This window comes from Chiloscyllium plagiosum, chromosome 9 (genome assembly GCF_004010195.1).
Source record: "Chiloscyllium plagiosum isolate BGI_BamShark_2017 chromosome 9, ASM401019v2, whole genome shotgun sequence".
Classification (NCBI taxonomy): domain Eukaryota; kingdom Metazoa; phylum Chordata; class Chondrichthyes; order Orectolobiformes; family Hemiscylliidae; genus Chiloscyllium; species Chiloscyllium plagiosum.
This window is the reverse complement of record NC_057718.1, coordinates 20,062,510-20,088,882: the sequence shown is the minus strand read 5'-3', so window position 1 is coordinate 20,088,882 and position 26,373 is coordinate 20,062,510. Positions and strand designations below refer to the sequence as shown.

The window sequence follows — 26,373 nt, the reverse complement described above, 5'->3', positions numbered from 1 at the left end:
AACCCCCCCCCCCCCCCCCCCCCCTTGTCGGGGGTGGAAGCATTCTGCACCCTGTCTGAGACATCCTTAATCCTCGCACCAGGGAAGCAGCACACCATTCAGCTTTCTCGCTGCTGGCCACAGAAAATTCTGTACCTCGGATTAGAGAATCCCCTAACACAATTGATCTCTTGGAACCCGACATACCCCTTGTTGCATTAGAGCCAGTCTCAATATCAGAAACTTGGCTGTTCGTGTACGTTCCCCTGAGAACCCATCACCCCCTACACTTTCTAAAACAGCATAACTGTTTGAAATGGGTATATCCACATGACTCCCGCACTGGCTGCCTACCTCTCCTACCTTTCCTGGAGTTAACCCATCTTTGTGACTGTATCTGAGACTTTCCCTCCTTCCTGTAACTGCGATCCATCACATTCTGTTGCTGTTGCAAATTCCTCATCGCGTCTAACTGTCTCTTTAAAAATAAAACTAAACACCAAGTCACACCCCCCCTTCCTTGTGCTTGCAGTTCTTGGTGAAGTGTTGATTGCAAATGAAGTTAGTGTCAAAAGGTCTGAGAAGTTCTGCTTTAAATTGAGAAATTCAAAACTATCTTCTAAGCCCTCTGATTCAAATTATTATTTTATTTGTTTGCATATGGGTTTTTGATTTTATATTTGGTTTGAAGTTCTTTGTAATTTTGGAACCAAAACTGGGTCCATTTACCTCAAACCCCCAAATTTATTTTTTCCACTAATAGCCATAAGCCTATACTTAAGTCTGTGCTGCTTGAATTGTTGGCTTCATGGATTAGTATGAACATGATTAATATGTTTCCTTTCTTATCAGCCTATTTTCCGTATTTTTCACTCTACTCCACCTCCACTTCACGTCTCTTGCAGTAGAATTAGTTAGCTTAATGTTTTGAGGCATGCCAGTTAATGACTGTCTAGACTGTTCGATGCTGTTGCTATTCAGCTAGAGGCTAGTCCTCCCTCTCAGATTCTGTCAATTGGGCAAGAATTAAAGTTTCACCTTAAAAATCATTCTTAGTCATTGCCCAACTCTACCGCCATGTTAAAAACTCTGAACACTTGTTGAGAAAGACCATACTCATTGTGTTTAAATAACATCCATTGAATGTTTTCAGGATAGTTTCTCAGACCAGCATATTACAGCTTCAGCTCGAGAGCAGGCTGTATACTAGATTGTGTTTTGACCAGTGAAATTAGATTAATTACTGACCTCGCATTGAAAGAACAACTGGGTAGCAATGACCATAATACGATTGAACTTTACATGCAATTTATGGGAGAAAAGAATGGGTTCAAAATTACTTTTTAATTTAACCAAGGGCAATTATGAGGGCTTGAAAACAACTAACCAAAAGTGAACTGGCTATTTGGGTGAAGGAAGACAGTGCAAAACATTTAGGGGGATATTCTGGAAAGCACAGAATAGGTACATTCTAAGAAATGAGAAAAAATTCAAAGGACAGAAATGCTATCTGTGGTTAAATTTTCTTTAAAAAGTCAATATTAATTGTGCAAAGATAAATGCAGGTCAGAAGATTGGACAAAGTATAAGAAAACATTAATGAACTATTACAAGAGTAATAAGAGAAAATTGAGAAAGTTAGATAAAAATGTAAAAAAATAACTCTTCAGATGTTTGAAAAAGGTAACAGTTAACACAGTAAGTACTGGTCATATAGAAACTGAGTCTGGGAGATCAGTAATGGAGGATAGGAAAATGGCAATCAAATTGATCAGATATTTTGTGTTGGCCTTTACCAGAGAAGATAAGAGTTGCATCCCTGAAATAGCTGAAAATTGGGAATTGCAAGGGAGTGAGGAACACAAAATTACAATTACTAGGGAGTTGTACTAAGTAAATTGGAGCTGCGGGTTGACAAGTCCTTTCATCCTATCGTTTTAGAAGAAGTAGCCAGTGAGATAGTTGACGTAATGGTTTTTAATTTTTAAAAACTCATTAGATTCAGGCAAGTTTCCTTTAGATTGGAAAATAACAAATGTATTTCTTTTGTTCAAAAAAGGATGAAGGTAGAAAGCAGAAAACTACAGACCAGTTAGCTTTGCATCTGTCAAAGGGAAAATGTTGGAAATTATAATTAAAAATGTTATAACAGGGCATTTGGATTAGTTAAAGGTAATAAGGCAGAGGCAACTTGGTTCTGTCAAAGGGGAATCATGTTTAATTAATTTGTTGGAGCTCTTTGAACAAGTAACTTTTGTAGATAAAGGGAAGTCAATGCATATATTCTACTTAAATTTTCAGAAACCATTTGATAAGGTACCACATCAGAAGTTATTGGGAAATTAGAGGTTCATGGTGTTGGGGGTAACATGGATGGAAGATTAGTTGGCTAACAAGAATGTGAGAGTAGGAATAACGGAGTCTCTTTCAGCTGGTAAAGTGTCATGGGTGGTGTGCCTTAAGGGGTTCGTACTGGGGCCTAAGCTGCTCCTAATTTATATAAATGATTTGGATGAAGGGACTAAAAGGTATGGTAGTTAAATTTGTAAAGATCGGGAGAGAAATGAGTTGGGAAGAGGGCGTAAAGACCCTACAAGGGTATATCAGTAGGTTTAGTGAGTGGACAAAGATCTGGCACATGGAGTCCAGTTTGAGAAAGTGATAAGTTTCCATTTGGCAGAAAAAATAAACAACTATATTGTCTAAATGGTGAGAGATTTCAGAGCAGGGAGATCTGGGTGTCTTAGTGCATGAGTTGCAGAAGATTAATATACAGGTAGAACAAGTAATCAGGAAAGCTAATAGAAGGTTGTGTTATTGCAAGGGGAGTTGAATTCAAGAGGAGGGAGATTATGTTTCACTTATGCAGGGCATTAGCAAGACCACAACTGGATTGATGCTTACTGTACTTATGGAAGGATGATAATGCATTGGAAACAGTCAGAGAAGGCTTTATACCTGGGTTGCTTTCTGAGGAAATACTAGACAGGCTGTTACCTCTGAATTTTGAGTTAAAAGTGATTTAATTGAAACATATTTGAAGTGGACTTAAGCAAATGGAGGCTAATTTGTAGGAATTACGAAGAGTAGGAGGTGATTTGCTAGGTAATCCTGAGGTTCTTGACCTGATCGGAGTGGAAAGGAAATAATCTTGGACTACAGGTCAAAGTTTAAAAATAAGGTTTGCCTATTGAAGACCGACGAGGAAACATTTTTCTTTGAGGTTTGAGAGTCTTTGGAGTGCTCTTCCTCAAAAGGCAGTTGATGCAGAATCTTTGAACAGTTTTAAGGCAGAGGTAGAGATATTTTTGATTATGGGAATGAAAATCAAGGATACGCAGGAATAAAATTTGGGGTTAAAATCAAATCAGTCATGATTTTATTGAATGGCAGAGCAGCCTCGAAGAGCCTGCTCTTGTTCTTGTTCTTTGTTCTTCATTGATTTTTCTCTCTTCGCCTATGTGAATTCTTTCCTGCATTGTTTTCTTGTGTTTCGCACAGACTATGCCATTTCAGGACACAATTTATAAATTATCAGGGAATTTCTGTCATACGGGATGGGTCTGAACTTGTTTAATTTTTCCACTTGAACACAGGTGACACACTTACAGATGAAGTTACAAGAGCTCTATATAAAGCTAGCTTTCTGATGCATAGTTTGATATGTATTGACTTTAGATTCTGGTCATGATATGATTAACCAGGTTTCTTCATTAGCCCTTGATGTGCAACCCCATCCATAATTGTATGCCTTGACCGCAAGCTTTCTTTGGTTGTCAGCCGCTCTTTAATCCTATTCCATTTTTGTGCAGACATGTTCCTTCATTTCCTGACCAATTTCCTACTCCATTGTGCAATATATTTGCATTTTTCCACAAGAAAATCTATCTAATGTTGCTTTAACTATGAATTCTAAAAGTTCAGATCCCATTTAATTGTCTTTTGCTTTTGAGCTGGATGTGTAACCTAGTGGCGTCAGCACACTTGTTCTTCTAGTTTAAATAGCTACAGAATTGTGTATTGTAGAAAAAACTGAAGAAATTGAGACATTCTTCAAAACAAGGTTTTATCCATTATTTTGCCATGTACTAGCTGCTGTTGCACTTACTTTAAATCCATCGAGCTAATTTCCAATTCATTTGATCAGTCTTAATCATTTTTCTTAGCATTATGCAGGATATTATCAAAGATCCTTCAAAAAGCTATGTTCTCCTTTATCTCAAATAAGATTGTCCATGTTCATGAAGCCTATTTTACAAGGAATTGCATTTGAAGTATGTGAGTGATCTATATTGTCTGTTTCTTATTGCCCCAGATCACTGGAAAACTGCAGCTGTTGATATTGTGTGATGGTGACAAATCACATTGCCCTCAGGCAGTTGTCCAGTATTGTGCCATGGCTTGTAGAGACATTGCCTTTCCTGATTTCCACTTTGTTCTGGTGTAGTTCTAGAAAGTAAAATATTTCTGCATATTGTTGGTTGGAATTTCCAATTTTACTTTACAAGATCAGAAATTCCCACCTCTCATCATGGAGCATGCGTTGACCATTCAGTACATAAGGTAGGGATGGAACTGAAAGGAACGGCAATGGGCAAACTCTGAGTGGCTGGATCTATTAACAGTGCTGAAGAAGTGTGTGAAATGACAGCATGTGCCTCAAGGAAAGAAGGAAGAGTATAAATCTGATCTGTTTATGGGATGGTGGGACAATGATCAAGTGCCTCCATGATCTGACAAGGAAGGGAAGTTAATAAACAATTTAATTGTCAGATTTATCTTAAGAGTTCACCATTAAGTTTTCACAACAGCTTGCAACTTTTCTATAGAAAATAGAGCAAACTTTTCAATAACTTCTGCATCAGTCTTTATGTCCTTAATTGTACAATTTGCTCCATATATGAATGTTGAAATATTTTGTTGCAGATTTCTCTTGTTTTCAGACTTGTATTTGGAAACATTTTTATGTTTTTTAAAATATGTTTCACCGTGGAGAAACCAGGCAGGTGGTGATTTGAGAAGGAGATAGGTATTTGCTGGAGAATAGAGCACAAGCAAGTCGAAACAGTTTTCTGTGCTTTCAGATGATCCAGCAATACTTGCAATACCAACCAGGACAAAGCAGGCCACTTGACTGGCACCCAGCCATCACTTGGTATTCACTCCCTTTACCACTTATGCACAGTGGCAGCACTGTGTAGCATCTACAAGATGCACTACAGATACTCACCCAGACTCTTTCAAATCCAAGACCTTTGCCACCGAAAGGGAAAATGGGAACAGATGGATGAGAATACCAACCTCTGCATGTTCCCCTTCAAGCATCACACCATCCTATCTTGGAACTGTATTGCCTCTCTTTACTTCTGCTGGTTCAAACTCTGAGGCTTCCAAACTGCATTATGGATGTTCCTACAGATCGAGGACTGCTTGACTTCAAGCAGGCAGCTAATAGCTCCTTTACAAGGGCAATTAGAGATGGGCAATAAATGTTGGCCTAGCCAGCAATGCCCCCATCCAGTGTAAATAAATTAAACAGAAATCCATTTGCTCCAGTACATTGTTGAAAATAAAGTTCATTGGGATTTGGTAGCTCATCATGAGTCCTTTTAGTTTATTGTTATTTGATACCCAAGGCATGTATGCAATTTCAAGTACCAAACGAATGAATTAATAGATTTATTTGTCAAGAAGAGTTCCAATGAAGCAGCTCTTGTTTGAGAATTCTCCTTGTGAAAATCAGTGACTTGAGATTGCATTAAGTGTAAAAATCTAAGAAATTCTTTCACGTTTAGTAATGGGCAGTTTGCAGTGCCATCCATTTCTGCCTAGACTGAAACTGCCCAAAGTAGTAATCTCTTAAGATTCTTGTAACTGCATTTTCAAATTTCTGTTCACTGTGGTTAAGTCCAAAAGGAGCTGAGACATTTTTGTAACCACCCAAAGAACTCAGTCCTTTGATCTATGTGCAAGTGGCTGGAATTGATTCCTGTTGTTTTGAAAATATCAATTCTGAATTTATTTCAGTATCAGTTGTGTCATGCTACTATTGGAAAAACATCTTTTTCACTTAGAGGGAGTTACACATTAGAATATGATGGTACATTTGGATTTGATCTTGATTATTTGAGAGAATGGTGGAGTGGTCCTTTTTTGTGGCTCATTAAGAAAGATCAGTTTGGATAATCTGTTTAAAAAGCAACATTGTTGTATGAAGTATGTGTTGCTAATGTATAGTGGATAAGAGCATCCCTTTGCCTGGATGTTAAATTGCAATTGGAGATATACAAGTTAAGTACCATTTAACAACCTCTGTACTTGTTTTATGCTTATAATGAAATGGAATGGAGCTTGAGTTCTTAACCTGAGCCTAGACAGTAAAATTGAGGCCTCTTCTGGAATGCTGTGTCCAGTTCTGGTTGTCAAGTTAAAGGAAAGATATTATGAAACTGGAGGGGGTTCAGAAGAGATTTACCAGGATGTTGCCAGGTATGGAAGGTTTGAGTTATGAAGATAGGCTGAGATTTCTTTTTACACAAGCGTACGAGGTTGAGAGGCATCCTTATACAAGTTTATAAAATAATGAGGGGTATAGATAGGGTTAATGGGAGTTGTCTTTCCCCTAGGATTGGGGATTTCAAGACTAGGGGACACATTTTTAAGCTGAGGAGAGAGGGACTTTTTTTAAAAAAAAAAGGGGCAAATTTTTTACACAGGGTGGTTCACGTGTAGAAGGAACTTCCAGAGGAAGTGGTGGACATGAGTACAGTTACAATGTTTAAAAGACATTTGGATAAGTGCATGAAAAGGAAAGGTTTGGAAGAAATATGGGCCAGGAGCAGGCAAAAGGGTCTAGTTTAATTTGGGATTATGGTTGGCATGGACGAGTTGGACTGAAGGGTCTGTTTCCATGCTGTATGACTCTGATTCGAGTAATCTAGTTTTCTTGGTTATATTTTATAATTAATTATGTTAAACAAAACAGTCAGTTGGTTTGAATAAAAATAATTGCCTACTATCGGAAGGGTTATATTTGGCATGCATTTTTTGAAAATTAATGATTATTGTCATCAAGTACATTATGATCATAATCTTTATAGAATAGGGATTGGTAACAAAATTAATTGGGATCAAGGTTAATCCTTGATAGCAGAATTGCAGTTTATACTTGTGCATGTGTTCAGATTGGTTGAGGAATGGCGATGAATGTTTCCATTAAAAGTTCTTTGCAGGTCAAACTAATTTGACCCTCAATTGGGAATTGGAACTGAGGAATGTGCTATGATAAAATTATTTTTTTCTAAACTAAAAGGTGGAGAACTTCATTTCCTCCAGATTGGAGGAACTGGTGAAGATGCAGATGAAACAGATTTATTTGTGGATGGCAACCTTCCTAAAGGAGTAGATCAGTTGTCTGAAGGAAGCAGACACACATCTAACCCATCCAGTCCTGGAATTACAGGTAAGCATGGGTAAGCAAGGTGGTGCTGGAAGCAATTGAATATTTGCTATTGGACTATTGGAAAGCATTTTGAGTTAATTGGCAGAAGTTTGTTTTCACTGAGGACTGAATTCATTGAAAATGTTCTAAGTATTTACTCAATAATTTGTACTCTACAATTTTGGGAAAGGGTTGTCAGCGTCATTCCATGCTTTGCCTGTCCATGCTCATTTAGTTTATTTTTTGTGATACTCACATCCTTATACAGTAAACAAACTTCCTAAATATGCAGTTTTTTGAATAAACAAATGGAGTCAGAATAAGACTCTTGATGGTACAGAAGTTTCAGATTGGTGTATCAGCGCCTTCACTTTTTTGCCATATTTTCACAAAAGTGAGTCATGTTGTAAAAGTCACCAAACTGCACATCTATTGTTGCCTTCAGCAACAAAATATCATTATTTGAGGATACTTTTTGAGTTTTCATTCAACTATAAATTTATTTTGAACGTGAGATTATTTGAATCTATAATCATGTGCTCTTGAGACTTTCATAAGTCAAACTTAATTAGATTTTACTCAAAACTTCATTGGTTTAATTTAAAAAAGTGAACATTTTCCAGTTGTATATAATTACTAATTGGAAATCCCTGAATATTGAGGCAAATTTACAGTATACCAAAATGAAAGTATTTGTCTTGAGATTATAAATTGAGTTTTAATTTCATTCCTTGGAGCCAGTTGTACTGTTATGAGGATATATTAAAACCAGGATGTGACATTGAGTCAGTAGGATTCAGCATGCCTGTGACATTTTTTTAATGTGTATTGGGATGGTTCTCTTGGGAAGGGGGGGTGGGAATCGTCTTGAAAATTGGCTGGACAAGTATGATTTTCTTTCGTGGTGCTACTTGCGGATAGTCCAAAATAATTCTGAGCAAAAGTGATATTTAGGCTCTCATGGCCAGCATTCAGGAGAGATGGTGATGCCATTGGACAAGTAATCCAGAAATCCAGTATTTTTAGTCAACTTCAAATATGTAGTGGCAATGCAGAAGATGCGACTTGAACTTGAGCCTTCTGGCTCAAGGATACAGACATCACCCCTGCACCACCTGAGTCCTAAAAGAAGCAGGGTTGACATCTCATCAAAAAGTTCTGCCTCTGTAAGTGGGATAACCCTCTTTTCTGGAGCAGCATTGTAGATATACTGTTCAAGATGCTGGTATGGGACTTGAAACCACAACCTTCTGTTTCAGAGGAAGGAGCACTGCCTCTAACTAAGCCACAGCTGATGTCATGAAACAACCGCAGAAATTGAACTTGCAATCTTCTGGTAACATCATGAACCTTACCAAAGGCAGGTGCCTTATCCATTATGCCATGGTACTGTCAGATGCCCACATTTACGCTGTGGGTACATGAGTTTAAATCCCATCACTGTTGTAGGATGTAAATTTAGTTCATCAGTGATGGCGCCACAGAGCTATTGCACACTGTTTTACTGATCTGGTTCACTGCTCTCTTGTTTTGGGAAGGAAATTTGCAATCCTTACCTGGTTTGGCTTGCATGTAACTCCAACCCACTGCAATGAGGTTGACTCTCTTAACTGTTCGCTGCCAATGATCTAGCAAGCCATTCAATTAAACCAAACTGTGACATCTTATCTTGATGGCAGTTAGGGATGGATGGCAGGTAACAACATCTGCATCTGATGAAGTAAAAAGTCTCTCTCTATGGGAGGCTAGGATCGAAAAGGAGTTGCTGCTAAATTTATTTGACCTAATCATTCTTGATTGCAGGGGTTGATTTATTGGTGGACCAGCCTTTCACTGCTGACGTATTGACATCACTGGTGGAGCTCACTCGATTTGAGACTTTGACCCCACGATTTTCAGCCACTGTCCCTCCCTGTTGGGTGGAGGTTCAGCAGGAGCAACAGCAGAGGCGACATCCACAGCACCTGCACCAACAGCACCATGGAGATGCAGCACAGCATACTCGCACGTGGAAGCTCCAATCAGACAGGTATGGCAAGTTTGAGCAAATCTGCCTTTCCAATCTGTAAAATGAACATAAATTGACTACCACACTTGAACATTATAAATTAAGTATTATCAGTACCATTTAAATAATTTTGAATTACTGCATACCATTGTTGTCAGACAAGAGCCTTGATGAAATGCAGTTTCTTCCAGTCAAAGTTTGAAGTCATTATCCTGCCCCAATCACAAGCTTTGTACCCTTTCTGCAAATTGCTCAGAGCACACCTGATTTTCCAACTTCAGTATACTAACTGAGTCACTATTCTCCACCACAACGATGTATCTACTTCTACTTGCATAATATTGCCCATCTCCACCCTATCTACACCATGTGTTATTTAAGTCCTTATCCGTATTTTTGTTATCTCCAGTTTCAAGGAAACCAATGTCCTGGTCACCATCCTCCAAAATATTCTGTTTGACCAAATTTTGTACTGAAGGAACCTTACCTTTGCACCCAGGATTCTGAACTTAGTGATTGACATTGGTTTCTACTTTTCTGGAGTTTGAAATTTAAAGCCTTGAGTTTTCCATGCTCTTCTGCTTTTGTAGCTTTATAACGCCGTAAAGCTATTGAAATCTCCTTTTAATGTATCTTTTTGTTGCCAAAACTACTTTTGGCCTGCCATACAGGACCAGAGAAATCATGGGCCCAGGTGGCTTCTCCTACAAGGCCCTCTTACCCACCCTTGTCGCCACTTTTATCAATAGCTTTTGTTAAGTGCTTTTTTGATATGCTTTGGAGTTTATAGAATACTGTAACACATGATACAATCACTTAGTACAGTCACTTATGTATTTGAATTTATCAGTGTTATATTTGGGCTCACACAAACAGAATTAGAAGAATTCATCAAAATACTCAATTATCAACCCTCTTCCCCCCCCCCCCCCACTAAAATTAAAGCTACTACGTACAAGTTAAATATGAATTTCCTAGATGTCACAATATTTAAATTGGTACAAAACGAGGCATATGTTAGCAAAAAAGTCATTTTCAAAATAACTGATACAAGCTTCTACATCTTTTTTAAGAAAGCAATCTCTCTCAATACACCTTTTGCAGACTGGTGAGTTCATAGTTAATATGTTTCCATTGCATATGTGCAAAATTGAAATATTTTAATCAGGTAGTGAATACACTATTCACTGCTTGTCAGTTCACAATCCAAGATTTAAATTTAACAATTCAATAGCGTTCAGTGCATTTTTTCCATATTGTAGCTCTTGAGCTTAGGCAGTTCTGAAATTGAAACTCCTCGCAGATTCAATCTGTTACTTACATATATGGACAACTTTGCTCTGGTTGCTGCTTGGTAGAGAAACTGTACTGCCCAAGAGGACCTCCCTAAAGGCACTGACCCTGGCGCTTAGCACTGTTTGCACTCTCCTATCTTGTGTCTTGCAGTGTATATACTTGTGTATATGCTTTAGAATTCTTGCAGGAAATCCCACACTCTCCTCCAAGAAACCCACCGTTTCTAAGATTTTGGCCATCTTGTAATATCCTCTCACTTCCTTTGGCAACATTTTTTTGTTTTCTTACTAAAGTACTTCGATGCAGGTACTGTTGCTGTGACAGAACTTAGGTACTTCTAACTAAGGGTTTAATTATTAATTTCTTACCATGTGGTCACAGCGCACACTGTTTCAATCTTTGAAACTGTTGAAGCGGGCTGCAAAGAATCCTCATTCCATATTAACTGATTATCTTTGTGCAAATTCTCTCTTCCTATTTGATTGTTATCACTTCCCTCAAATCATTGTGTTTATAGGCAAAAACCTTCAATTCAATTTTCGGGTCTTTATGTAGATGAATGCTATCTTCTGTGAACCTTGATGAATTTTGACGTATTAAAAACTGGAGCAGCAGAGATTTTTTTTAAAGAACAGGAATATTCAGATGGAAGGAGTTCAGAAGGCATTTAGCCCATACTCAATTATTGAACCCCTACCTTTCCATTCTTAATTGTGTACCAAAGCTAAGTAAAAGATGCGGGTTTTTATTTGTATTCACTGGAGCTTATTTTCTAAACTGCCTCACCAGATTTTTTTCTGATAATTAGAGTTTTGAGATATAGGATAAAATTGCCAGTGTTTTATAATTACATAACTTAATTGATTTTGGCTTCTGGGATATCAGCATTTGGGAAATGCAATTTTCTACACAACAACTTTATATTTTCACACACATCTGTATAACTTTTGTTTCAATAGCACCAGCTGGGAGGAACATGTCTTCGAGCTGGTTTTGCCCAAAGCTTGCATGGTCGGACATGTGGACTTCAAATTTGTCTTGAGTTCAAACATCACAAACATTCCACAGATTCAAGTCACTTTATTGAAAAACAAGGCTCCTGGTTTAGGTAAAGTCAATGGTAAGGAATTTCTCTTCTATTTTTGTGTATATTTAAAAAATATGATTTTTACTTTATTGGAATATGTGAAATACTCTTAATTAGCAAATGAGTTACTTATGGTGGGGGGCAAGGAATTGAAAAGGCTTAAAATTTGAACTTGCATTATTTCTTTATTGCTTCTATTAGTAACTTACAAGTGTTATTGGGATGATAATATGGTAGCAGCAAGTATTTGAAGTACGTTAACCTTTTGCTGTAGTCACTAATCAGTAATTGTTGGCTTTGGTTCAGTGGAAGGAACTGTCATTCCAGAGACTTGAGCACAAAAGTTTATGCTGCTACTGCTACTCTGCAGGGGTGAGGGAATGCTGTCCTATTATAAGTACCATCTTTTTGATGAGACATTGACCATTGAAGCCCCGTTTGTCTTGTCAAGTGAATTTGAAGGATTCCACGTATTGTTTTAAAGAAGCTATATTGAAGCTCTCCTGGTGTCCTAGTCAATATTTGTCCCTTTGTGAATTATCCCAGCATTACAACATTGCTATTTGTGGGAGCTTGCTATGTGAAAACTGGCAACTTCTCGTACAAAACAACAGTGAATTCAAAAAGTGCTTAATTGAATCATATAATATTAGAATCATACAGTGCAGAAGAGGCCCTTTGGCCCATTGAATCGGCACAAATGCATGAGAAACACCTGACCTTCAATCTAATCCCATTTACCAGCATGGCCTTGAATGTTATGACATGCCTAGTGCTCACCAAGGTGGTACTTAAAGGATATAAGGCAACGTGCCTCCACCATCCTCCCAGGTAGCTTATTCCAGACTGTCACCACCCTGTGGATAAAAAAGATTTTCCCACATCCCCCAAACTCTGTCAATGTCCCTTATAATCTAGTACATCTCAATCAGATTGCCTTTGTCTTCTCTGCTCCAACAACAACAACCCAAGCCTATCCAATCTTTCCTCATAACTTCAGTTTCCCACCCCAGGCAGCATCCTGGTGAATCTCCTCTGCACCCCCGCCAATGCTATCACATCTCTCTGTAATGTGGCAAATGGAAAGCTGCATAATGCTCTGACTGTGGTCTCACCAAAGTCCCATCAACTCCAACATGACTTCCTTGCGTTTGTAATTTATGTCTCATTTGATAAAGAAAAGTCTCCATTTGTCTTCAGCACCCTGTTATCATGCCATTCCTCCTTCAGAAATCTGTGAACAGACATCCCAAGATCCCTTTGTTACACAAAGCTTCCTAGTCTCATACTGTTCAGTTTATATATTTTTGTCAAATTACTCCTTCATGCTTTTCAGGATTAAATTCCATCTGCCACATTTCTGCCATTTGACCATCCGTTTGTGTCATCTTGTAGACCAAGACATACAGCTTCACTATTAACTACCAGACAAATCTTTGTGTCATCCATAAACTTACTAACCTGCCCAGTCATTTGTCATTTATATAAATAGCGAATAATAGGGCACCCAGCACAGGTCACTGTCGTATGCTACCGGATAGTACTTCTAGGTACTAAAGTAGCCTTCTGTCCCCACCCTTTGTCTCCTACAACTGAGCCGGCTTTGAAACCAGTTCATCAAATTGCGCTGTATTATTTGCGTATTTGCTTTTGGATGAGTCTTCTGTGTGGGACCATGTCAAAGATTTTGCTGAAATCATCACCTACTATAATTACCCTTCTGTTATTTTTACTCACCTCCTTGAATTTGCACAATTTGCTCCTCAATTTCCTGCCGACTGTCTATGATAAGCACCTAGCAATGTCGTGTGCCTTTTTTGTATTCCTAAACTCTAACCACCAAGCTTTATACAATGCTCCTTCCATGAATCGTTCCTTCCTGAGTAACTGACTCCTAACTAATAATGCAATGCCTCATCCTTTTTTAATCCTCCTCTGTCTTGCCTGAAGATTCTATATCCTGGAATATTGAGTTGCCAATCCTGCCCCTCCCTCAATCATGTCTCTGTGATGGCGACTATATCACACTTTCATGTCTCAATCATTGCCCTTAGCACATCACTTTTACCTGTGTTACTCCTAGCATTAAAGTAAAGGCCAGACAGCTTGCCCTTACTTCATTGAAAATTGATACAGCTGTACGCCCTCTGACTTGATCGTTTTACTGTACGATGCTGTGCCCTCATTCTAACAGTTTGTGTTCTGTCCCCCACTGAATTATTTTAAACTCCTCTCAGCAGCAGTAGCAATCTGTCCCACAAGAATGTTAGTGCTGCTCTGTTTAGGATGTATACTATCCCATTTGTATAGGTCCTACCTTCCACAGAAATGGTCCCAATGATCCAGGAATCTAAATTCCTCCTTCCTACACCAGTTGTTAAGCCACGCATTCATCTGCACTATTCTCTTGTTTCTATGCTTGCTAGCACATGACACTAGGACTAATCCAGAGATATGACCTGAGAGGTCCTGCTTTTTAGTCTAAAGTCTAGCTCCCTGAATTTTTGATGGAAGACCTCATCCGTCTTTCTTCCTATGTCATTGATACCACCATGTACCATGACCTTTGCTTTATCATCCTCCCCCTTTAGGATGCTCTGCATCTGTTCAATGACACCAACTCTAGACAGCTAAGACTCTATCCTGGAGTTATGTTGGCAGCCACAGTAGTACCTATCTATTCCCTGATTGTATAATCCCCTATTACTCTTGCCATTCCTCTCTTTCTCCCCATCCTACCCGAACAGGCTGCTTGTGGTGCAAGAAGCTTAGCTTTGACTGCACTCCCTGGAGGAACCAGCCTCCAATTTGGAATATCAATTTGTGAATGGGACCCTTAACTACCTATCTGGTCATCCATTCCCTTCCTCCTCCAGGTTCCTTCATCTGTGTTGTGACCACCTCTCTGAATTGGTTGAAAAGTACTTTGGGATGTCCTAATGTTATGAAAGACTTGATATAAATGAAAGTTTTACTTTTATTCCTTGCTTCTTCTTACAGAGTCCGCAGTGGACAAGCAGATCTTATTTCCTTTATCTCCAGCTTCTCATGTGGAGGTAGAGAGAAATGGACGATCTGGTCTTGCTGATTTAAGTGAAGACATGCAGTATCAGATGGATGTGGATGAATCTCAAGGTTAGCTAAAATGTATTATTTCAGAGGATTCCCATAGTTTAATTTCTATAGCACTCGTTTTAATACCAAACAAAACAATTTGAAAGACCAGCTGTTTAGAGGCTTGCAACTGGTATTAACAAGCCTATATTTCATAAGTGTAACATTGAGATCAAATAGATCTTTGGGGAGAATGTGAGCTTGAGTGCATGCATTTCATACCACCTTTTTGCATGCGTTTGTCATTTTAATTTGTGTACAGTAGGAGAAGAAACATAGAATCTGATTTGAAGTTGAATTCCTGCCACTGATCATATTGCAGATGATAAATGTGCTGATAATGTATAGTTTGTTTTGAAGTTCCTAAAGGAGCCATGCTGCTCATTATTAAAGAACATAGGCTCGTTTGAATTTCAATGTTAGTTTCAGTTATGAGTAAATGGTAGCAAACCATGTAAATGACTGCTGTGAAATGTCATCAAATATATGTTGATGTTTACTGAGGGTTCAACAACACACAGCGTAGTTTTAGAATCATATGCATATTCCACCCAGCCAGTCGCCTGAGACTAGAATTGAACGCAGCAGTGCTAACCACTGAGTCATCGTGCTACCCATTTGGTAATTTTATATTTCCATAAGGAGTTGTGTTTCAGTGACAAAAATGCAGTTCAATTTCAGAAAATGTCTTGCAGTGAAACACTGTTTTCTTATTGATTTAAAGTACCTAAATATTTGAGAATGCTTGAATAAATTTTTATGCAGGCACAAGAATATGATTAAATAATTTTGTTCTCGAGAATAAATCATAACCCTCTTTATTCCTCTTCTTTCCATGTCCAAAGCATGAATAATCCCATAACTGGAAGTAGGCTTGTGTTCTGTTCCTCCAAGAACTGTCTGTGCTGATTAGTCTAATGATTTTGCTCCTTTTGTGAATACCGTTTAGAAGTGGAACTGAACTAAGAGCAGACTTCTTGCTCCCCATGCTTCAAAGTCCTGACAGTTCTGCTTCTGTAGATGATAAAGTTGGGATTCTGATTACCCAAACACTTTCTGTAGCAATGCTGTATTTATTGCCTGAATTTTGAAAGAGAAATTTCTGAAGGTTGTGTTGTCCAGTTGTGCAAATTCTCTTGGAGAATCTGTGGGTTCACTTGGGTATTAAATGATTAGACTTGCATTAATGGGGTTTCCATTCTGATTGATTCCATCTTGTAAAACTGTTCATCGTGCAAGAATTGTTTCAAAATATTGCAATGCAAAGATGTGTGACAACATTTTCCTTTCGTTCTCTATACTGAGAAGGCCCCAGACTCTGTCAATTTCTGGAAGAGCACAAGGAAGATATATTATGTGGACCTGTATGGTTGGCAAGTGGCCTGGATCTTTCAGGACATGCTGGGATGCTGACACTAACTAGTCCTAAGCTCATTAAAGGTAAGATCAAGCTTGATTAGTTGCAACTACAGTAGAAAGCATATTCTCTTAAAGGCATTATATTAAATGTCAAGTTAAATGAATTTAATCAATCTCAGATTAACTTTAGGGGTGATGTGACAGTGTTAGTTGCATATAATTTTTACGATTAAATTGGTCTGATTTAGATGCCAGATTTAGTTTTTGTATTCTGTTGTACCCCTAGCATTGTAAAGGCTACTTTTCTCTGGTTTTGTTAATGAAGTTATTTGGAGCCAGTTGAATCAGTTTTGACTTTGACATTTGACTAGCTGGCATAATGGTGTTGTTATACATGTCCAGTAATCCAGAGACCACATTAGAGTTGTGCTGGAAAAGCACAGCAGGTCAGGCAGCATCCGAGGAGCAGAAAAATTGACGTTTCGGGCAAAAGCCCCGGAACATTCGCCCGAAACATCGATTTTCCTGCTCCTCCGATGCTGCCTGACCTGCTGTGCTTTTCCAGCACCACTCTAATGTAGACTCTGGTTTCCAGCACCTGCAGTCCTTGTGTTTACCCAGTAATCCAGAGAGCCAAGCTAGTACTCTGTGGATTTGAATCTGTCCACTGCAGATGGTGAAATTTAAATTGTTAATAAATCTGCAAGTAAATGCTAGTCCCACTGGCAACCATTAAGCTATTGTTGAAGTTTATTTAGGAAATAAAAGCATTTAGTTCATGAATGTCCTCTGGGAAGGAAGATCTGCCATCCTCACTGGTCTGCCTGCATGTGACTCCAGACCCATAGCAAGGTGATTGACATATTAAATGCCCTCTGATATGGCTTTGCAAGCCACTTAGTTATGTCCAACTATTACATAGTTTTATAAAAGGAACAAGGCTGCACAGACCATCAAATGTTTACAAAGGCACACACCCTGTTAACCCTGCAAAACTTTCCTTCTAAACGTCTGGATTCTTGTGGAGTAGGTGATATTTGTGCTTAGCCAAATTAAACTCAACATTCTTCATTTTTGCATTCTCAGCAGGCATGGCTGGTGGCAAGTATCGGTCATTTCTAGTTCACATCAGATCAACTAATGAGAAGGCAAATGAAGAGAATTCTAATGGCAGTGGAGTAAGGCCAGTCATGAGAATGCAAGCCACGAAACCACAGAATAGCAAGAGTCACTCTCTTGCTTCGCTGCTTGCTAAAGTTACAGCAGGGAAGGTACTGTAGTGAAGAGAACAAGCTCAAACGTGTAGGTTTTGATACATGGAAGTTAATTTCTGCTTCTGTGCGGGCATACGTGTAAACTAATATTTTTCTTTGAACAGGAAAAGCCATCCACCTCAAAAACATCAGAGTCTGGAAATTCCTCTAAGAAACCTGACAGTCTCAGAGGTTGTGATCTGCTGCAAGAAGTTTCTGTTACTATTCGTAGATTCAAGAAAACATGCATCCCAAAAGAAAGGTAGTTTTTGAATTTTTTTGGCTTTTTGAATGGATTTTGAAAATCCAGTCTCTTAGTTCTTGTGTTCTTTCTTGATCTCTTCCTGCTTAATTCCACATTATTGCAAAGGATAAGCAGGTTACTTCATTATAAAGTGAAGAGTGGGAGAGGAGAAGTCAAGCCTTTCAAATGGATATAATTTTTAAAAATGGGCATAAAAAAATCCTTGTTCCACAATAACTTGGTTGACAATCATTCTGATTAGGTATGGCACATCAAGTAACATGCTGGATGTTTTCAGATTAATCTTTAGATCACCAACTGAAATTTGTGGTGGCCACAGTCTTCTGAAATATAATTTGGGAAGTCCTGCAAAGTCAAATATTTTGCATTTATGATCATTTTGTCTCTTGTATAGTTTGTAAGAGTTGTAGATTTATACAGTACTAATTTTCTGAGAATTTATCCCGTTAGTGAGTTTAATAACATTAATCTGCTGTATATCTCATTGATACAAAATTGTTTTTTTTTGTTCCCATTGACAAAAAAGTAGCTGTATGCAGCCATTTCTCTGCAGATTTACTGTTTGGAGGTGATTCCTACTGCAGGGCAGTAGTTGGACATGAGACAAACAGTGAGGAAAAGATTTAATATGTTTCCACTTCTGCTGTAACATGTTAAATGTGTGAAAGTAGTAGTTTTTTTTATTTCCACACAAATCAGGAAATATGTATTGTGTTCATTTTAAAGTTTCAAAAAAAAAAGCATGACCAAAGTAAGGCCATAAAAATTTGCCCCTGTTTTTGCTGTGTGGTTTCTTAGGTTAATTAATGGCTTTGCCTTTTAGGGTGCAACGATGTGCTATGTTGCAGTTCTCGGAATTCCATGAAAAGCTGCTTAACACGCTCTGCAAAATGTCAGATGATGGTCCTGTCACAGAACATGCTCAGAGTCTTGTATTAGATATTCTCTGCTGGTTGGCAGGAGTCCATGCAAATGGACTATGCAGGTAGGATGAAGTGTGTAAACTGGCACTTGTGTAAATTTTGCAATGTTTCAACAATACGAAGATGTAAGCAGTAATTTATGTTCCTAATGCATTGTATATAATTGATTTGAGTTCCAACTGTCATGACTGACTAGTGTAATGTGCTGGAAATCAAACCCGACTATCCTTGTAGTCGTGACAAATGTTATTTGTGAAATTACCATGAACACTAATTTTCACAGGATAAAAGCAAATTACTCTAGGTTACTTCAGTAACCATTTTTTTTTAAAAAGACTTTTTTTTGTAAAATTCCTAACTTTAATCAGAACAGTAAAATAACTGGATTTCAAACTTATCAAAGTTAAACTTTACCTGTTACAATTCTCCCCAGCATGTGTGTACACTCAAAGTTTTGAGTGGAAGGAAGAAAAGTAGACAAAAGAACATAATTCCCTATCACTAGCTCTAAACCTCACAACTAGATAGGTCCGTTTCATAATCCTCAATTCTTTGATGATGTCTCAGTATTATTTGCATAGTCATGATCAGTCTTTAGTTTACTGGTTGCTTCGCTGGGCGAGGGGTCTGTTTTTTTGAGAGCTCCAGTATTCTTCCTTTCAACAACTCTGATGTATTTTTCCTTGCTGTTTCAACGGAACTGAAGAAGGCAATTTTTCAGAGGAACAGAGCTGAGATAAAAACAAAATTAGAGAGAGTTAGATCTAGCAGCATCTGTGGAGACAAACAAAATTAAAGATGATCTTTGGAACTAAGTGATAAAGATGTTGATGATGCAAACTTCTTTCATTACCTCTCGTAGAAGGTGTGTTAAACTACAGCAGGCTGCATTGTAACAATCTAAAGGTTGTTACAATGCTGAACTTTTCTGAACCCATAGCAACTGGTGCCAATTGAAAGAATTGCCCCTACACACACTTATGCGCTCGCATGCACACTCTTCTACTTGCATCTGTGCTCTCTCTCCCTTTCATGCACACGCTCTCCTGTGTGCAATTGCCTCACCTGCTTGTTTCGACAGTGGTTCCAAGCAGTAACTTTTTATTTCATACATTCCAGTTAGCTTCACTTGCGTTTCCAAAGCTGGAAACCAACCCTGTGTTCTCCCCTTTTTGAAGCAATGTCCATCAATCTCATTTTCAGCTCATTTTCCTAAAAAGAAATGTGGTCTCTTACACAGTTATACTATTTAGTTCATGATCCTTTCTGACAGTTTGAGTCCATCACTGTTGTTTTGCAAGTAGAAACTAATAACATTAGATGTTATGATCCATGGTTGTGTCTGTGTTCGATGAATTGTCCAATTGCAGTTTCAAAGATGGGAAAGAAAGTCTGCACACAAAAACCAAGAAACGACTCTCCAGCATTGTGCGAGTTTGCTTCTTTGAAGCTGGTCGAAGCATAGCTCACAAATGTGCTCGGTTCCTTGCGCTTTGCATAAGGTGAGAAAATATTTTAGAATATTTTTTGAAAAAGAATAAGACTTAACATTGCAATAACTGGCTAGTTTATTATTAATTATTGTTAATTTATTGTTAATAACTGAACATAACAAGAATGAGGAACAGGAGAAGGCCATTCAGCCCATCAAGTTTTCTCTGCCATTTGATATAATCGTGGTTGGGTTGCTTTGACTTGCGGCCTCAATTCTACTTTCACACTGCAAAGAATGTGATATCTTACATAATTCATAAATCTTTGAAAACACACTACCAATAACAAATCTACCCAACTCAGCCTTGAATATTGTGCTGCTTTTTTGCCGAAGAAAATTTCAAACTACGTTCTTTTGAGAAGAATCTTCCTTATCTGTTTTGCATGGGAGAGCTCTAATTTTTAAACTGTGTCCTTAGTTCTAGACTTCTGCACCAGGCACCCTCCCTGTCAAGTCCCCTCAGAATCTAATATACTTCAGTAAGAACTCCTGTCATTCTTTTAAATTTCAAGTTGATCAAGCCCAAACTGTCCACCTTTCTTCATAGATAATACCTTCAATCCAGGAATGAGTTGATTGAACCTTTTCTGGACTGGACTGCTTCCAGAGCGAAGGTATCCTTGTGCAATAAAGTTACAACTCTGCAAAGATTTCCAGATGGGGTCTAAATAAGACCTTGTAGAGCTGCATTATCATTTTTGTATTTTTGTACTCAATCCCTCTTAATGTAAATGCCAACATTCTATTTGCCTGCCTAATTGCTTGCTGTACCTGCATACTAATTTACTATGATTCATGTATCAGGTCACTCCTAACCCTTTGTACTGGAGAGTTCTGCAGCCTCTTTCCATTCAGATAACATATGTTTTTCTATTCTTCCTGCCAAAGTGGACAAGTTCACATTTTTCCACATTGTACTCCCATCTGCCATACCTTTGTCCACCCACTTAACCTACCCATATCCCTTTGCACGCTCCTTAAGTCCTGTTTCAAAACTTTTCTACTTATCTTTGTGTCATCAGCTTTAGCTATCATTTATTCAGTCAGTTCATCCAAGCCATTCACATGATTTGTAATTGAAGCCCCTGCACTGATCCCTGTGACACTCTGCTGGTAACACCTTGCAGATCTGAAAATGACCCATTTATTCTTACTGTCTGGTTAGCTCACAGAAAGCAATCATCTATCTACATTAATATGGTACTAATAACTGCATGAGCTCTTAATTTGTGGACACAGTTAAAGATCACACAAAACCAGGTTATAGTCCAACAGGTTTACTTGGAAGTACTAGCTTGCACAGCTACTTTATGAAGGAGCAGTGCTCCAAAAGCTAGTACTTCCAAATAAACCTGTTGGACTATAATCTGGTGTTGGGTGACCTCCACATCTTATTTTGTGTAACCTTTGATGTGGTCCCTGATTTGAATACCTTTTGAATAAATCCAAGAAAGCACATCTACAGATTTATCCACGTTGCTAGTTACTTCCTCAATTTTTCTTAATAAATTATTCAAACGTGATTTTTCTTTCATAAAACCATATTGGCTCTGTCTGACTTGTGTTTTCCTAAATATTCTGCTCTTCCCTTCTTAAATAATGCATTCTATAGGCTAGTAGGCCGTGAGTTTCTTGCTTTCTATTTCCCTCCTTTCTTGTCTAAAATGTTATATGTGCAATATTTCAATCTACTGGAGCCTGTGCAGAGTTCAGTGAATTTTAAAAGATCACAGCTAATGCATCTACTGTCTCTGAACCCACTTTTTATTAAGACTTGAGGATGAAACCACTAAGCTTATGGGTCTTGTCAACCTTTAGCTCTAATAGTTTTCTCAGTATCTTTTCCCCTCTGTTCATTTCACCCCTCAATTTTCAAGTATTCCGTAGTGAAGACAGGCACAAAGTACCAATTCAACTCCTCTGCTATTCTAGTATTTTGTATTATTAATTCTTTGCTCTCATTTTTAAGTTGGATCTATTATTGCCATGCTTTTTCCTTCAAAACTAAATTTAGAATAAACTTTTTCTCCATCTTTTTTAGTAATGGGAAAACAGATCCAAGCCAAATGGGATTTGGAGGAGCTCTATTGAAAGCTTTACTTGATAATTTGCCTTACTTACCTGCAGCAGCAACTGGTGGTAGGTTAAATTCTATTTCATCTGATAATGATATCAAGCTAGTTCTATATGAAAAATATAGCTTGCTTTTGCACTCAATAGATTTATTTTACAATTCCATTAATTACAATTTAAGTTCTGCTTATACATATGATGTAAAGTAACTCTTGCATTCCCTCTGCTACGTTTGCTGCTACTTGCTATAAAAAGCTTGTGGAGTGTTATCCAAATTTGTTTTCCTCACCCATCAAAGAGTATAGTTTTTGTACAGATCTTCACCATCTTGTACAGATCTTTCTATGGAAGTGTTAAGTGTATTTTGTGCAGTACCTGAATGCAGCACAGTATAATGCTATAATAACCTCTTCTGTGGTTTGATTTTCATGCTAACTTTGTTTTCTCTATGTGGGGATTATTTGGAGTGCCCTGTTGGAGCCAAGAAATATCAGTGTTATTTTGTGCTGTATAATTGCCCTTATCACCATCACCCAGTTTTCTGCATATGATGCTGTCTTCGTTGGGTAGAAGGGGAAGCATCAAATATCTTAAGAGCTTTAATTAAAGGCCAGGTATTCATGCCACTTGGGTAGGATTTGGAAGGGCTTGTTATGTACAATGGAGTAATCTTTTAATCCTTTGAGATGACTAATGGATATCTTTAATGTCTTTAAGTAATATTCATAAACCTCTTCCCTGCCTTAATACTAATATCTGACTAAACAACTAAATGTCAACATTTTTTGTAAGATTTTAATTATTCGCTTTACGAAATATGGAGCTTTTATGATTAATGGAGTTAACTTGGCTTATCTGTAGGATGCTTCACTGCAGAATTATTTCAACATCCATAATAATACTGTTTATTCTACCATATATGTTTTTGATGTATGTTATCATGTTTGGTGTGAAGCCCAGTTTTGGTCTTTAGCTCCTTGGTATTGGCAGGATTTGTATCTCTCAAGTAATTTCTTATAGTACTCTAAATACTTTTGGCTTGGATAATTATGCCTGCAATTTGGTTAAAACAGGCTTGATATACGCTTTAATTTACTGATTTAATGTTCTGTATTCCAAGTTAAATGTACTTTTGAAGCAAATTGCATGCTGAGACTAATTTAAGGTTTTCATATGGTCCATTATTCTGTTCCCCTTGCTGTATGCACTCTTGTTTGGAAAGTGGATGGCAAAGGCAGAAATTGGTTTCACGTATAGCAAAGGTATTCTTAAATTTATACCATGTGCTATGTTACACCCCTTGAGAATCTGTGGATCAAGTATTTTGAATCAACCTGTACAGATGTTTTTTGTGAGACATTTTTGACAGAGATGAGACTTGAACCCGAGCCTCTGGCTTAGATCATGACCATTGTGCCACAAAAGCCTAAGAATCTGTGGTGTGTCTGGGGGCCCTCAATTCTGTTTGCTATTTGGGATGTTTTATTTTTAGTATGGATTGAAATGCACTAGTGCTGAATAGATTTGTCATGGTCAGATTGTAAATGAGTAATCCACACCATGTGGAATTCCATAGAATATACAACACAAAAACATTCCATTCACTCCAATTAGACACTCAATTTCAACAAAAAATGTTTTCCAGCTTTGGAAGTAATTTTGTTTCTTTTTGATTGGAACAGGTTCTGTGTTCTGGTACTTTGTACTACTGAACTATGTCAAGGATGAAGATCTGGCTGGATGCAGTACAGTTTGTGCATCTCTTCTCACTGCAGTGTCTAAACAGCTTCAGGACCGGCTCACGCCTCTTGAAGCGTTACTTCAGACCAGGTTTGTGAAAATAATATAACAGCAAAAGGAATTCGTCATGAAACTGGAGATAATTCTACATTAAATAGTGACTCTCTAAGTTTACTGACACAAGACAATTTACAGTTCTGTAATTTTTGCTACTTAACAGAAACTAAAATTTTGAATTGGATGAAGCTAATCCTGAAAATGGTTAAGTAGAAACTTTTGGTCTGAGAGTTAAGTTTGGTAGGGTTGAGCTGCAATGAACTACAAAGGAAGCAAATTGCAAGATAAGTCTTCCCTTGCCTGGATCAATGTGATTCCAACAATATTCTCGAAGCTCAGCATAATAGAGGCCCTCTTGTGGCTTGGTGATAGTGCTCCTACCTCTGCACTGGGAGGCTGAGGTTCAAGTCTCACCTGCTTCAGAAGTGTGTTATAACATTTCCGAACAGGTTGATTAGAGCAAAGAAATGTTTTCAATTCAGCAAAAAGTAGCCTGCTTGATCAATATCCCATCCTGCTAATTAAAGCTCATAGTGGCATTGTGTACTATACCCAAGATGCAATGCAGGATCTCACCAAAGCCCCTTCAACAGCACATTCCAAATTAGTGACCTATGCCACCCAAAGGACAAAAGCAGTTGGTGGATTGGCGTACTACCCCTGCTTTAAATTATATACAATCTCTGTTTGGAATTACATTATTGTTCCTTCGCTGCCACTGAGGAAAAAATTCCTGCATTCCCTTAGTTGGGTGTTGTTTTACCAGAGAATACAGTGGTTCAAGAAAGCAAATCACAGCTGCCTTCACATCAGACAGTTATGGTTGAACCCATGAAATAATACTAAAAAGAATGCAATGGGGAACTGAAACTAGTTTTCAAGTAAAATTCTGAATGTTTTTCAAAGCTTTTTAAAATATGTTTTAGGATTTTGGGCAAACCTGAAATTTATTTCTATAATATATTGTTGATTTTCTATCGCTCCTGTGTTTCTTTTAGAGCTCTTATTTTTCATGGCATTTTTTTGCTCTTTTAAGTTAATTAACAAGTGGCATCTATTTAGTGTAAAAGAAATTTTGAAGGTTTTGGTTTCTAGTGCAACTGTTCAATTGCACTGATTTGAGAAGATAACCCAATTGTAAAGAATAATATGGAATATCATTTTACAGCCTAAAATTTATTTGATTTACTGGTGTGCAAGTGATTTTTAAAATTTATTTCATTTAATGCCCCATGATGCAGTGGACTTCAGAAGTACAGGGTTTACTTCTCTGTTGTCACTCTGCCTCATTGTTAAGTCATTTGGACAAAAAGGACAATGCATGTCGATGGATGACTTTTCACCATTCTGAACAATGGTTGCAAGCTGCTCGAGTCAATTTCAATGCTGCCACACTTGAAGGAGTGCCTCAGAATGCCATTGTAATATCATTTTTTTCCTGTCTTGGAATGCTAGCCTTTTGAGAGTTGAGAAAGCAGGACCTGGTGGGTGAGGCTTTATAGCCGTCTGGACTGTTAGATTTGTCGTGGTCAGCTTTGCAGGAGTTTTGCCTGAATTTGTTCAATAGTCCACCTGTTACATCGAGAGTCTGACGTGTAGGCATTGCTGGTGGCATTCCTATGTTGTTGCTATACAGTCAAAGTTTGACTGCAGTACAGCAGTGTGGTGACAACAGCTGTTCTGTACACTAGGACTTATGCTGACTTGCAGATATTTTTGTTCTCAAACACTTGTTGCCATAGATTGTAGAAAGCTGAACTGGTGCAGCTGATGTGATATTGAATGATCTCATTGCTGATGGGCTTTTCAGAAATGGCTGCCAAGATATGGAAAGTGATCTACTGCTTTGTCTCTGCATCAGTGTATGTGGGAGGTGGCATATTTGACTGGTCAGGTCTGGGTTAGTTTAAGCTTTGTTTTGGCAACATTTAAGGGCTGGTATCCTAAGAGTCAAGAGTATAACATCCATTTGATCATGATTGCTTAATGGCTTTGAAAAGGCGTATCTTGACGATTGGCATACTGCTACTTCTATTAGGTTTTCTCTTCCAACTACTGGCCTCTTATCTTCCAGATCTGTCTTTGGGTGTAAATCTTGAGTTATTGGAATGTTACGCCTTGATTCAATTTATGTTGCTCCATTAGGCAATGAAGGTTTCTTGAGTTCTTGGACTTTGCATATTTCTATGTTATTTTCATTGAACTAGTCCTGGTGATGACAGTGCTCAAGCACGGTGAGTTGCACACTGGTCTCTAGTATGGTTGATTCCACTTCTGAAGTAA

General features: G+C 38.0%; 1 protein-coding gene across 5 annotated transcripts in view; it reads left to right on the top strand.

The window, feature by feature from the left end:
• The window catches only part of birc6 (baculoviral IAP repeat containing 6), a 242,598-nt gene that overhangs the window by 47,348 nt on the left and 168,877 nt on the right, over positions 1 to 26,373 (top strand). For 4 of the 5 annotated variants that reach the window (XM_043695521.1, XM_043695519.1, XM_043695520.1 and 1 more), the window contains exons 11-21: positions 7,292 to 7,441; positions 9,224 to 9,449; positions 11,684 to 11,844; positions 14,812 to 14,946; positions 16,234 to 16,365; positions 17,371 to 17,555; positions 17,663 to 17,799; positions 18,626 to 18,787; positions 20,096 to 20,227; positions 22,262 to 22,359; positions 23,976 to 24,123. In XM_043695521.1, the coding sequence (XP_043551456.1) occupies positions 7,292 to 7,441; positions 9,224 to 9,449; positions 11,684 to 11,844; positions 14,812 to 14,946; positions 16,234 to 16,365; positions 17,371 to 17,555; positions 17,663 to 17,799; positions 18,626 to 18,787; positions 20,096 to 20,227; positions 22,262 to 22,359; positions 23,976 to 24,123 (1,666 nt within the window). The remainder of the gene's footprint in view (positions 1 to 7,291; positions 7,442 to 9,223; positions 9,450 to 11,683; positions 11,845 to 14,811; positions 14,947 to 16,233; positions 16,366 to 17,370; positions 17,556 to 17,662; positions 17,800 to 18,625; positions 18,788 to 20,095; positions 20,228 to 22,261; positions 22,360 to 23,975; positions 24,124 to 26,373) is intronic. The other variant, XM_043695518.1, reaches the window with a different exon arrangement.